This window comes from Siniperca chuatsi, linkage group LG4, assembly GCF_020085105.1.
Source record: "Siniperca chuatsi isolate FFG_IHB_CAS linkage group LG4, ASM2008510v1, whole genome shotgun sequence".
NCBI classification, from domain to species: domain Eukaryota; kingdom Metazoa; phylum Chordata; class Actinopteri; order Centrarchiformes; family Sinipercidae; genus Siniperca; species Siniperca chuatsi.
In genome coordinates this window covers 21,082,815-21,097,189 of record NC_058045.1, presented here as the reverse complement: position 1 = coordinate 21,097,189, position 14,375 = coordinate 21,082,815, and the positions used below count along the sequence as shown (strand labels likewise).

Below are 14,375 nucleotides of genomic sequence, written 5' to 3'. Positions count from 1 at the left end.
TGTCCTTGCATACTCCTCTCTTTCCCTGCCAAATATTGACAATGCAAACCTTTCATTTTCATCTTTGATTTTCAGTCTCTCTGCACTCACTCCACTGTTGCTGTTAAGTCGACACAGTGGGTCTTTGTTCAGCGTACTCAGCGGAGCATCTGCAGTTGTTGAGTGGATTTGGCAGAGCCTCCTCTAGACTTTACCTGGCTCACAGCAAACAATAGTCAACCGGCTAAAAAGAGAGAAGAGAAGCTTTGAGGCCTTTTGAGGTTGTGTAAATGGTAATATCTATAAACACACATCTACTTATGAATACAGAATCTGTTAGTAATGGACAAGATCGATTGGTATCGGAAGTGTTCTGTTTTCGGAAGTGTAGTCCGTTTGTAGTCCGAGTAGTATTTACCGCGTTTATCACGTTTGATCGGGCATTTTTTATTGCAAAAGAGGTGGAATACATTGGCCAAAATGCAGTCTCGGAACCCATTGGCTATTGTCTGACGACGATTTAGCTTTTAGTCTTGGAACCCTAGAGATTAGCTTTTATTGGCTTTTTTAAAATACATATTTGCATTAAAAATGTCATCAGACAAGAGCCGTTGGGTTCTGAGATTGGCGCACAGAAGAAGACTGGCTGGTTACACCAGAAGCCCCGAAACATTGGCCGCTGCCCCCAGGGCTCATCGTCAGACGATAGCTGATGGGTTCCGAGATTGTGTAAAAGATCAAACGTATGTTGAGTCCATATTCAGTCACACTATTGCCCAGGTCTGATTCAAGCTAGGATGGGACACTGGAGAATTTCTCTCTGTAATCACCAGTCTTTACCTCTCCGCTGAGTCCCATTTCTAATTTTTCACCTTTCTCTCCTTTAATTCACACATATAACAACTGATGCATTTCTTGCTTTTTGCATAAATCAATAAATAACTAAGCCTGTTTGCTTGTAGTGTTCCATGTTGCGTGGCAGCTGTGGCTGTGGAGGAAGAGCGCGTCGTCCACTGACATGTCAAAGTGTCCTTGAGCAAGATAATGAACCACAAATTGCTCCCGATGGGTGGGATGAGCGACAAAAACCTTGTAAAACACTTTGGGAAGAAGGATATGTTAGCTGTTTTGTTATTTCCTGCCTACCCATATGTTAAGGTCAGGCTTTGACAGGAGATGTCAAAGAAGTTATAGACACATGTTAAGAAACAAAAATGGAAAGAGTTTTTAACACGTTAATAAAATGCTTTGCTTGTGAAGACATGCTGTAACTCTCTTCCATGTTTGCCAATTAAACTCTTTTCATAATCATGCATACAGTATGCACATACGGCACTGTACATACCTTAATTGAAATGCTTTCGCACACTCCCATTCACATCTTCTTTTACACCTTTTTCTAAGTTCACATACTTGGACGACTGGCACGTACACAAACCTCGACTGAATCTCTGTGACAGATGATTGATGCGACATGCGCCAGTGTTTGCTTTCCCCTTTCTCAGCGCAGTCACATTTATTTCCCCTGTATAGACCTGCTGCACTGTGCTGATACGGAGCAGAAATATGAACAGGTGTGACGTGGGTAATTAGTCAACATGGCCTGGAGCAGGGGTTGGCCAAAACCGGGCAGCTCAGCTCAGTTAAAAGTTGAAATCCAGCCCAGAGCGGCTGGCGACCCCAAAGGAGTCTCTTATTTTTCAAGCACAATGGCTTCAAAGCCAAATTCTCTCTCTCTGTCTCTCTGTGTCGCAGAAAAAAGAAAAAAAAGAAAACAGACAGAATTTTCAATATGCCTCAAAGTTTATTATCGCAGATCAAAAGGAACGCAAATGTTTTTGCCCCTCTGACTTATATTACAGTAAATGCCCCACTTTAGCTCAGTGACTGCAGAAGGTTTTTCTAATCCTCTCTGCCCTGTCAGTGGGAGGGCTTGTCAAGGCCCCATGTTGACTGTACAACTGGCGCCAGAGTCCTGCAATGAGTTGGGTAACTTCTGGTTCACGGTACTTTTGGAGACGATGAATTAGATGTGTGCGGTCTTCAGGTCACATACAAGTAGTTATGTGACCCATTGTTAACATAAAAATATTGATCAGAGCCTCTTTAATTGAGGTACCCATGCTGTGCAAGCTGCAAGTACATTGTGTATGACTTTGGAGATGTCTGTGCCTCTGCCAATGAGTTGGTCTAAGCAGGCGAAAATGCAAGTGCATACAATCCATTTAAAACATGGAGACTTTTGCCTCTGTAATCTGCACATATCGCTGATGTTTTTCATTTTTTTAAATTTATTTTCATCATTTATTTATTTTCCCGGGCCATTGTGCACCCCTATAATTCAGGACAGGTCAGGTCACTTGTCTTTTATAAATGGGTTGTGTTTTGTCCAAAATTGATTTAGAGATTGTGGGTAATGGGTCACTTCTGGCATTGAGCTTTGTGTGTGTGGAGAGGGGTACAGGTTTGCAAAACTGAACCTGTGCAGGAGTCTGGCTCAGATAACACCACCAGAGAAGAAGCAGAGCCGAGAGGAGATGGGGACGAGTCGGTGATGAAGAGGCAAGAGAATTTGTTTTCATTACACACTTATTCAGACTTCCAGTCTCATGCATCCCTGTCTTATTTCCATTCTCGATCACTCTCCTTATCTCACTCTCCCTGCTCTGCCCCCTCTTTCTTTCCTCCTCCTCTTGCTTTACTAGCTGCCAATTTTGAGGAAGTGTACAGTTGTTACGGCCTAACACAAGTCAGCACAACCACTGTACTTTTACTGCACGTCTCTTGATTGATGTTCTCATATCTATTGCGCACACACACTCAGCAGCTCACAGATAGAAACACTCTATTAGCATTGGCTCTGTGCCGTCTCCTTTCTCTCAGTAAGTTAGACTCCAATCACTGGGAGATCTTGCTGGCAGGAGAGAGAGAAGTAAGTGATAGAGGGATTGATAAAGTAAGAGTCAACCAAGAGTAAGGACGGAAAGAACAAGAGAGAAAGTCAGAGAAACTGCTGCTTTAAGTTCAGGGGAAGAGAAGGGGATAGTGCAAGAAAGGCAAAATGGGTTTTCCTGTAATATGCTGTCATTTCCATCCAAGTGTATGAGTGTACACTTGAGAAAATGGGGAACACTGACACTTAAAATAGGAAGACTAAGCTCTTGTGTGCTGGTGGTGTGTGTGTGTGTGTGTGTTTATGCAAAGGGGGTTATAAGTGTTGCGTAAATTGAATACAGTTTTATAATAGAGTTTCATAGGAGTACAAAATGGTCCGCTTATCAAGTGACCAAACAGAGCAGAGGATATGACCTTCTCCTCTCTTTATATACACAAACTTACAGCCATTTAAATATTCAAATTGGATGCATTTCCTTTTGCCTCAAACAGGTCAAATCATTATGCTTTAAGCCTTGTAGAAACACCTGGGAATCACATGTTGTGCCGCTGTTGTTTGACACTGATCTTTGTCTCATTATGCATCACTATCTCCTCCTTACTGCTGGGTATTTTAATCAGCCAAACAGTAGTCTAGCTTCCAGCTTTTCCAGTGCCCCTGCCTTTATTCATTATATGACTTTGAATATCTCACAACCCCCTGAAAATGAAGTGATGCCTGCAACCTCCTGATATAGGTGTGTGGGTAATGTCAATGTAAAGAAAGGATGTTTTTCACACACATTCATTTGATTATTGAAGTAAGCCCAACAGCAAAGTAAAAATAATTATACTATATTATAAGGATTAAAAGTAAAACAAGCACTGGCATATTATTTGCATATATTTTTACAATATGTAAATCTCCCTTTGACGCCCCAAATCATCTCACAACTCCCTGGCGGGGGGGTCCAGACCCTTAGGTTGACAACCAGTGCTTCACTACTCCAAACCAATTTACCTCTTAAAGTCAGTATATGCATGACCTGACCATTCATTCTATATTGTTATGGTTGTTTTGTGAAACTTAATGATGCACATTCGGAGAGGAAGGTGAGGTCATAAATATCCATCACCCCCCTGGAAACCCACACAAGCTCAGCAGAAAAACAGGCCAAGCTTTAAGGGAGAGATGGATGAATTCAGCGTATGCTTTGTGAGTTTCATGTGGACTCTAACCTGATCTGTAGCTCTGGATGTTTGACTAGGGACCTATGAACAACAGGTGCATGCATTTGAGTGCAGGTGTGTTTGTGTCTCCCACTGTGCAATTTAAAAAAAAAAGAGAAAAAGAAAAAAGGGGAACAATTGAATGTCAAATACTGAGGTTAAAGGCAGTGTGAAATTATTTCAAATACCCACAATTATATTCTGTGTCTTCTCATTGACATTTCTAATGTACATGAAATATATGGTGTTATTTTAAAAGATGGTGTTATCTCATCAATTTTGTTACCAGCAGCAGCAGATAGTTGTTGCGTTCCAACTGTACACCACATGCCAAGCACCAAATGACAAAGCTAGTGACTAGATGGTGAAGACAGTGAAGCATTTAGCAGCTAGAGGCAGATGCTGGGCAACGTGCTGATTGTCAGCTCAGTCAGCTCAGGTGAAAAAACAGGGTCAAATTTCGTGCTTGTAACTTCAGTGTCACATACAAAGATACACATACACAAAATATTTCTACAGCTACAAAAAGTTTACATATGTGCTAATTATATTTGAGAGCACAAAACTTTTTCACACATTCACAAAATATTTTTACAGCTGCAAAACTTTATTACACATTCATAAACATATGTGAGAAAACAAATTTACACATTGATATGTGTGTGCAGTTTCTTTTTTCCACATGCACACAAAAGGTGATATACAACTGCATGCTGTGAAATTTATCATTTCACAAGCTCAAAATATTAATTGACCCTAATATGCTTCCATGACAAAAAAAAATGGATTATAGCTACTTTAAGTTCAGGCAACTCAAACTACATTATTTCAGTTAGGAAAAGACTGGGGTCATGATTAAAGGGGCAATCCACTGATTTTACAGAAGAAGTTCAGTTTACTCGACGTGAGGAGTACTACTCAGCTTGTGAAAACAGTTGTATAATGTCCTCTAAAAAGCTCCCTGCAGAGCAAAGTGTGAGAAAATAACCCTGGTGATGTCACAGTGATGAAGAAAGCCCATGTTACAACCAGGATATGTGAAGAAGTGGGTTTTTAGACAGCAGACGCTTTTGAGTTGCATTATGGGAAATGTAGGATCCAGTGTTTTTGAAGCTTGACCTAGGGTCTAATAGTCAGGATATCTCAGCCTCTGGTGCTTTAGTTTTTACCATTTGTTGTCTCTTGCGAGTTCCCCAACTTTTCAGGTGTAATACTAAATAACTTTTTGTATAGCACTTCTCTAAAAACAATGGTTACAAAGTACTTCACACACAGTAAAACCCAAAACAGTAGCAATACATAAAAATAAGGTAATATGAGGTAAACAGATACAGCTAAAGATACACCAACAGAGATACTTTTAAGAACAGATCAAAAACTATACATAAAAGTTCACATAAATGCCAGACTCAGTGGAGTGCCCTTTAAGCTAGGGAAAGGTTTGCTTCATGTTTAAAAGGATCAATGCAGACTGTGGTCTCTTGTGTTGAGGTCACACACAGTTTGTACACCCAACCATCCACCTGACCTAACTCCCTAAGACTTTTGGCGATGTTATGACAACATTGCGCTACTTCTGCCTTTACTAATTAGACTGTCCAGTCGTTCACATGACCACGAGGGGATTTCTTGTCAGGATAACAATAACATACATGTAGGTGGTTTTAAGCATTTCAGCAAATTATCAATACTGTCATTTTTCTGTGAGGACAGTCTCAGTATTCAGTAAGCCTGAAAAAAAACCTTGTCCTACATTTTATGTTATAGGCCTATGTTATATAAGAATAAATACTTGCTTGAAACTCATTTGTTTTACGCGCACATTTGCTGTAACATTTCAATCCATCTAATATTGTACTTAATGACCCAAGTTAAGATTAATTAACAAACTGTTATGAAACAAAGAAATCTGGACCCAAAAGCAAGACTCAACAGAAGTAAATGTAGTGAAAAAAACAGTTTATTTGGCAACCAGGAGGGATGAATTAACAGAAGAACAGAGAAGCTGGACAGGCCCGGACACTGGCTGTAAGTCCGGCGGAGCAGGTAGGCAGAGCAGAGACAGCTGGCTAGAGTGAATCGAACAGCGAACCTGAGCACAAGAAATCACATACTTAGACGAGATGTCAAAACCCACACACAGAAAAACTGCTAGTACAGAGGCTCTGAGGCCGAGATCACAGAGGCAAACAGACGATCTGGTGAAGACCCGTGTAGATATACTTCAGGGACTTTGGCGGATGGTTGATTGGTGGATGGAAAACAGTGTGCTGGAGAAGTGCAGCAGCAGATGAGGAACAGGTGTGTAGAATCCTCAGCAGAGCAGCACCAGTAAACCACGCCCAGACAGACACAAATACACACACAGGAGGAGAACAATCAGACAGACAAACAAAGAGGGAAGGAAAGTGGCACAGTCCATGACAAACCATTTAAGATCATTAGATTGAGCGTCTCGACACAGACGTGATGTACAAACAAGAGGCGGAACAAACAACATACTGATGATAGGAATCAAATGAAACAAATTGAAAAGCACTTTCGTGGTTAACTTTTGTATTAGAAAAGTACATTGTCCAGCTCAGAAAGTACATATGTTTAAGATCCAGCAAACTTATGTGCATTTTAAAAAGGGAACTGCACAAAGAATGACACTATATTACTAATACTTAGAAGAGTAGAAGATAAGCAATAATCAGCATTTATGCAAAGAGCTCTCCTTTACCGCGCTCACTACTCAGCTTTTATCTTCTCTCTAAATGAACTCTTACCACAAATGGTCTCTCTCTAATTCTGTGTGTCCCACCCACAACTGCTATTGACATAAAAACACACACAGATGCACAAAATGTATGCCAGCATTTTGCTACTGATCTAACTGGATTATAAGTGGGCGGCAAGCCTCGTTCTCCCTACTGCTCCCAGATCCCTTTGAGTTGTCTGGGAAAATTGAGGAACAAGGCTCAGATCAGAGTTAGAGAGAGCTCATCTGTCTAAACACATCCACAAGAGCGACAGGGAAGTTCTCAGATAAGAACTTCTGAATTAGCTGTCAAAATAAATTATTTACATCCTCAGTTTTTTTTGCACTGTTTTCTTATTAAATATTGTTGAAATAGCAGTCCCCCTGCGGAATTACATGCATTTAACTATTTAATAAAAATTGGCAAGTGTCTGCAATTTTCTTAAATTATAGTATTTTCAACTTAAAAGTAGACCATTTCCATTTTGACTCATTATTTAAACTAAACTTTTGTTTTTAATAAACACTGAAATGATGGCTTCTCAGAGAGGCTTATATAAGAGAATATTCCCTCATAGGCTGGTAGTGTATTATGTCTCTGGCCCTGGGTCACCTCTAATGAGACACCTTGACAGTCAGACAGATGCACTAGACTCCTGCCAGCCCCAACCAGGCTCATCTGTGTCCTCCTACAGCTAAGGGCAATCCCTTACCAAAACATACACACTCATATACACACACACATGCGCACGCACACACAACCCCTGACCGGGCTCTGATGCCAGCTATAGCAGCTCAGTGTAGCCCATAAGGCTCTGCAGTCCAGTGGAAAGACCAATAGTAACGACCTGCTCTCTCTTACATTGGGGTTGCCGTGTGTTCCTCACGACGTGGCACTTTCTGCCACTCAAGCAAAAACCTGGACAAATCATTTTGCTGTCTTGAGAATTATTTCACAGTGCAAGCAGAACATACAGGCCACTTTTGCTTTGAGTTGAGTCTTTTACTTTTCACTTGCTTTTGTGTGTGCATGTTTAAAGTGGATGTGTGTATTTGCAGCTAAACGAGGACGTGTGATCATTGTGTTTGTGAACTGTCTCATTTGTTGACTGATTTGTTTGGGCCTTCTCTGGTTTTGGAGATAACCATGTATAACCAGATATGAATATTCCTAATGGCTTTTTAATGTCTTTCTAATTTGCCCTTTAAAGGGCTCTAATGGACTGTCCCCGTGTTTGCACAGAGAGGAGGAACAGTGGATCTGATTCATTTAGTGGTTACCTTTGAGCCTGCACTAAAGAAGCATTACACTTCTTTAGAACTTCTACTATAGGAAGAAACATAATACCCTGATATTTTACTCACCAGTCTGCGTTGCTCCATTGTTTTTTGGCTGCCAGCTATGGAATATCCCACATGTCTGAAAGAGGTTCTCAGGGTTTGAGCTTTAGAGTGAATTTGTGAGATTATGTGGAAGGAAAATGAACATTTAAGGGAAGATTTCAGGGATGAATACAGGCTGGTTGGGCTGGTTGACTCCAATCCCTGGTTAACACAGAGGGATTTTTGCTTTACTCTGAAAGATGTAGCAGGGCATAAAAAATCAAAATGTATGTCATAGCACATTGTATTGAGATTGTAGTTGTGGTTGGTGTCTGGACTTACTGTAACACTAACTGGATTTTTTAGGTCAATATCAATATTGACATAATATATGGATGAGAAGATGGATACCACTGCCATGTCTGTATGCTTAATATGAAGTGAAAGCCAGCAGCTGGTTATCTTACCTTAGCACAAAGACAGGAAGCAGTCTTGGCATCATCATGAGATTGCCAAGCAGCTCCAGAAAGAAATAATCCAGTGTATATATATAACACCATATCATGTCATTGTTACACTTCAATTTTTGTACGGATTAAACAGATATTACTGAGAGATATTACTTTTGTTTTCCTCTGTTTCCAGTCTTTGGGCTAAGATAAGCTAAACTGGCTGTGAATAAGCATATTTCCCAAAATATGAATCTATTTCTTTAAAGAATAGAGTAGTGCATTTTACAGTTAAAAATATATAGAGAGGAGACAATGTTTCTAAATCACCTCAAACATAACTTTGGCATTTCTGTACTGCAATTTTTTGTGACATAAGAAAAATTGGCAGATAATATTGGTCATGTTCACTGACACATACAGTGTAGATAATGTATATATACAGTGCATATTTGGTAGGTCCTACATATTTGATATCAAATACCCAAAAAGCTTTGTTGTATTCATGTGCATGTGTGTTTCTGTGTCACAAAGTGGTGATGACGAAACGGTGATGCAATACAGAGATCATACTGTGCATCTGATAGTGTAGTCATTGATGGGAGGAGTGAGACATATGGAGGTTAATAACCTGTGAGTCTAGCTCTGTTTTACTGGAGGAGTTTGCCTTATGAATCATGTGGGTGTACTATGTGTGTTTGCGTAAAGTGTGTATGTGTGTGTGTAAGACAGAGAGACAGGCAAAAAGAGAGCATGCACAATGATGTATTGTATGTGTCATTATTAATAGTGCATTTAACCTCGCAGCAGTGCCTCTTTTGTTATAGTAAAACATATGTGCTGGTTAACAGTAGTAATCACTGGCAGGGAAAGTGTGTGTGAGGGAGAGTGAGAGGAGAAAGGTGTGAGCAGAGGTTGATTGCAAAGCCATTTCCCAAGGCTTTGTCGCGCTCTGTTAGCTGGAGAGCTCCATTTCAAAGACAATTTGTCTACTGCTGAGCACTTTGGCAAAGAGCGGCCTTGTGGTGAAGAAAGTCTGTAGTCTTGTGTGTCTGTGTGTGTGTGTTTGAGAAACTTTCAGCTGCCTGTGTGTGCCTTTTGTGCATGTATGAGATGTTTCACAGGACAAGAGCTTATATAAAGTTGTGCATATGCATACGTGTGTGTGCACATTTGTGTACAAAAAAGTAGTGCTAAATCAATCACTTGTGACATTAACACAGATGCAAGCCCCTTCCAATCACCATCTACCAGCCATCAGTGGCCAGCTGAGTGGCCACATTAGCAGGGTCGTGATCCGCACTTCGGCTCGTTTTCAAGGATTGGCCGTTCGCCCACAAGATTTTTCAAGAGGTCCTCCATCATCTTCAACCCTCAGCCCTGCAGGAGCTGCTGTTGCAGTCACCTACACCTATGCAGCCTATGCACAGGAACTTACATTTTCACACCCATTTTCTCATTCGCTCATCCCCATAACATCCCACTTTCTTTCACTGAACAAATCTTAAACAAACTCTTTCTTATTCATAACATCATGATCTTCTGTGGCATTCATTGCCACTGTCACCAGCAGCACCATGTTAAAGAGTACCAAATATTATCCTATTATTTATTTCAACAAATCCTTATTTCATCTCCTGAACAGTGTAAAAAGAAAAGAAAATGTTTTTTAAGACATTTTAGTCGTAGAACTTTAAGTGTCATCTCTCCCCTCAGCTTGGGACACCTACCACACACAAACACACACACACACACCTGTACAGGTACATGTCATAATCTTAAAGAGTAACTAAACCCCAAAGTTTGGCTGAAATGCCTCTACTCTGGAAATTTAAAAAATGCCTCTAGAACGTGAAAAAATGGCAGCGCTGGGAGGGGGCGCAATTGGATAGGCCTACAACCGATCAGAGCAATAAAATGTGTGACGTATCAGAATACTTTATTGATCCCTGATGAGAAACTCTTTTGCTACAGCAGTTCACTATCACGTCAGTGCACACAGGAATAGAAGTACTGAGCAAAAAAATATGATACACTATAATACAGGTCAGAAAATAAATTAAGTACCAAGTGGGTATAAGTATGAAATAAAATAAGTGTGAAGTACATAGTGGGTTTACCGGTTGATGAAAATAATACGGTATAAAGTAATAGTGCATGAACTGTCAAGCTAAGCTTATTAAGATTATAATGAGATGGAGGATATTGCACAGCAGTAATAGAGGTATGAATAAATATCAATAAATAGGGAATTTTAAACTAAACTAAAAAAGAGTATATTACACAGGAGAATTAACACAGAATATTGCACAATTATGTCAAGTATTGCATTACGAGATGTAATGATCAATGTCCAGTTTAATGACCTAGGGTCATATAGACTAACACTTAGAGGGCTATTTAAGCTGATCAATGTCCAGTTTAATGACTTAGGGTTATTACGTTACGTAGCACTGAGTGACGGGGCGGTGCTTGGTCCATTTTCAAGCAGGAAAAAATGCCGGCCTGGTCACAAACTTTCACAAATTACATCTGAACAGTACACTAAAATGTCTTTCTGAAAACATTTGAGGAGGTAAATAGGCAATGCAGTAATATGATCTTGATTCATATTTGATCAGTACTGCCTAGTTTGACAGTTTGATCTGAGTTTTGGGTTGGTTGGTAACAAAAATGGCCACCATATACGTCACCTGTCTCCAGATCAGCCAATAGCAAAATCCAACTGCAATAGCTGAGTTTCAACCTGTAGAGGGCAGTCACTATGCATATTTATAACACAATATGTAAAATTCAAATAATTTGCACTAAAATGTCAAGATTTTGACCTGCATCCCTCAACGACACTACTAAATACCAACATACATTGGTTTTCACCTGAAAAAAGTGGTTTGGAGGTTGAGTTACTCTTTAAACATTGAAACGCACACATACATACATCTCCATACATATCTGCAGTAGCCTGTACAGTATCTTACTTCAGATGGTAAAACATCATCAAACTGCAGTTTACTAGTGTTACATGTTTGATTATAGCCTTTTTTATGTAGCATTGTAGCATCTTTTACATCTCACATATTGTAGAATCATTGAAACTACTTGTTTTTAGACTTACTGTACATTAAAGGGTCTCACCTACTCTGTTTTAATCTTTTGAGGTAGTAGGTGTCCAAGGTAACTGGAAGAGCTGCTCTTCTAAGGGCAGATGGAAAAAGTGAATAATGTGCTATCTCAGTGATGTCCTTTAGATTGTGTTAAAAAAAAAACTGTTAGCCTTGTTTTCGTTTCATGTAGTTGTTATCTGGTCTTGATGCTTACGTGTACAACATGTTTGGATCAACCTTAACAAAACAAAAGTATTATTGATGATGTATAAATACTTTATGTATGTTTTTCAGCAATAGCATTTATGAACTTATGCAACCAGATTTCATATGTACGATGTCCTAAAAACTTAAAATCCTGTTGTATTATTTTTTGAAATGGGAATGTTTTTAAGCTGGAGTCAGGAATTCAGTGGAGTTGTATATTGTACAGGACAAATATGGAGTATTGTCTGAGTATGTCTGTGTTGTCTGTTGTTGTGTCTGTAGAGCTGCCTGTGTCTGTGGGATGCATGGAACCTTAAAATGTAGAGCCAAAATAAACTGGAAAGAAAACGTTTGTATAGTTATAGTGTATAGTTGATGTTCTTGTGCTTATATGGTCCCAATTTCTTGCTTATGTTATTTACTTTCTCCTAGGTATGCTGTTCTGCAAGACCCAGCAGGCTGGCTGAGTGTGAACCCAGTCAGAGGAACTGTCAACACTTCGGCCTCGCTGGACCGTGAGTCTCCTTATGTCCATGACAATAAATACACAGCTGTCTTCATCGCCACAGATAACGGTGAGTGTCAGATACCCCACTGTATGAAAACGATAGAAGATAATTAGACATAAACAGTATGCGACATAATTTAACTAATCTGTAAAACCTTTAGATAAATAAATCCATTTTGCTACTTTTCCACTAATATAATACAGCAGTAAGTGGTAGCTAGAAAATGAAAGGCTTTGCAATTACTGTCCTAAACTGGTGCCTGGTAGATATTTCCCAAAAAACAACCATTTGATGCACAAAAAGTGACAAAGGTTTGTTTGGAACAAAGAAATGAGTAATTGGATTTTTAGTATGGACAGCGATAGCCCTGGTGGATAAAGTGACAAAGAGCACAGCATAGAGAGGCTTCAACAGAAAAACAATGTCAAAGTCCTGGTCACATTGTTTGTAAAACCACCACAGCACCAAATATTTCTATGAAATATACTTATACAAAGTTCACTTTAACTATCATTCAAAACACATTTTTATAAGCTATTTAAGGTATTTAATGTTTTTCAAGGTTATTGGTGTGAAAGATTCTACTTTAGTGGCAGTGGCAGCGAGCCCGCAAAATTTCCCACCATAGATGTATTCTCATTTGCATTTTACAAAGAATTTCTCCTGGGTGATGAGTGTCGGTGCAGAATCTTTGCAGCGAACATGAAGAAGTAGAAACAAAGCGTGCCTCTATATATAAGTACAGTACACACTTTGAAAGGACTCACCCAGTTTGTTAGTTTCACCTGGCCACAGTGAAACTGCCATTATCCCGTGGTGACAGTGGGATGGCCTTAAGTGGCACTGCTTCTATCAGACCATATGGTCACTGGTTGGCAGTGTCAGTGGAGCTGCTGTTCTGAGACTTTCCAAGGCATGGATGAAAGTGTCAAGATCCCCTGCGTGTCTCACATTTTTTTCTTTGCTTTCTCTGTGTCTCTCTGTCTCTTTGTCCCCGTCTCTCTCTGTCTCTCTCCCTCTCCCTATCACTCTATCTGGTCTCCTGTGTTCAGGGAGATTCTGACAGATCCATTAGAGGAACTGAGAGATTCTATTAGTAGGCAGCAGAATAGCACCGTTGTGCTGGGGAATTCGGCAGCCTTAGAAAGATGAGCATTGAAAGAGGAGTAATGATGGGGCAGGAGGAGAAGGTGGAGGAGGTGGAAGGGGCAAGGGAAAAAAAGGAAGGGACATAAGAGCAGATAACAGGGAAAAGATATAGAGCCGGGGATATGGGTAAGGAATAGGTGGAAAAAAAGAGAAATGGTGAAGATTATGAGTGGCCAAAGCAGGGTTTAAGATTTGTGTTGGAGCCAGAAGAGTGGGTAGGGTAAGAAGATACTGTAGGCTGTTATGTATATGCTTTAAAGAAATAGTTAAACATTTTAGGAAATACACTTATTGGTTTTCTTGCCAAGAGTTAGATGAGGAGACTGATATCACTCTCATGTCTGTATGATAAATATGAAGCTACCACCAGTAGCCGGTTAGCTTAGCACAAAGCCCCGAAACAGGGAAATGGCTAGAATGACTCTGTCTGAAGGTAACAAAATATGCCTACCAACGCCTCCAAAGCTCACTAAGTAATATATTAAATCTTATTTGTTTATTAAAAAAATCAAAGCATAAAAATTACACATTATGGGTTTTATGATAGCTTAAGCTCCCTAGCCAGTTTAATGGCTAGGGAGCCATAATGGATGTATGAAGAGAACTGGATACAGCGTCGGAGGCGGGGCCCAGTTCATTCGTATGAAAGTTGCTCAGTGGCGCATGAAGCCCAAAAAGTTTGCCTTCCGTTGCACATTATGGGGCCCATAGCGCAAGCGCACAAGAGACTTCCACCGCTAACTTCCAGTTTAGCCCTCCACTAACTTGAATGGGGATAAAATTATTTAATCGTGCGGCTCTTCTATAG

General features: G+C 40.0%; 1 protein-coding gene across 1 annotated transcript in view; it reads left to right on the top strand.

The window, feature by feature from the left end:
- Positions 1-14,375, top strand: part of cdh13 (cadherin 13, H-cadherin (heart)) — a 344,376-nt gene that overhangs the window by 294,354 nt on the left and 35,647 nt on the right. Inside the window, exon 12 of the mRNA XM_044193744.1 lies at positions 12,342-12,484. Coding sequence (XP_044049679.1) covers positions 12,342-12,484 — 143 coding nt within the window. The remainder of the gene's footprint in view (positions 1-12,341; positions 12,485-14,375) is intronic.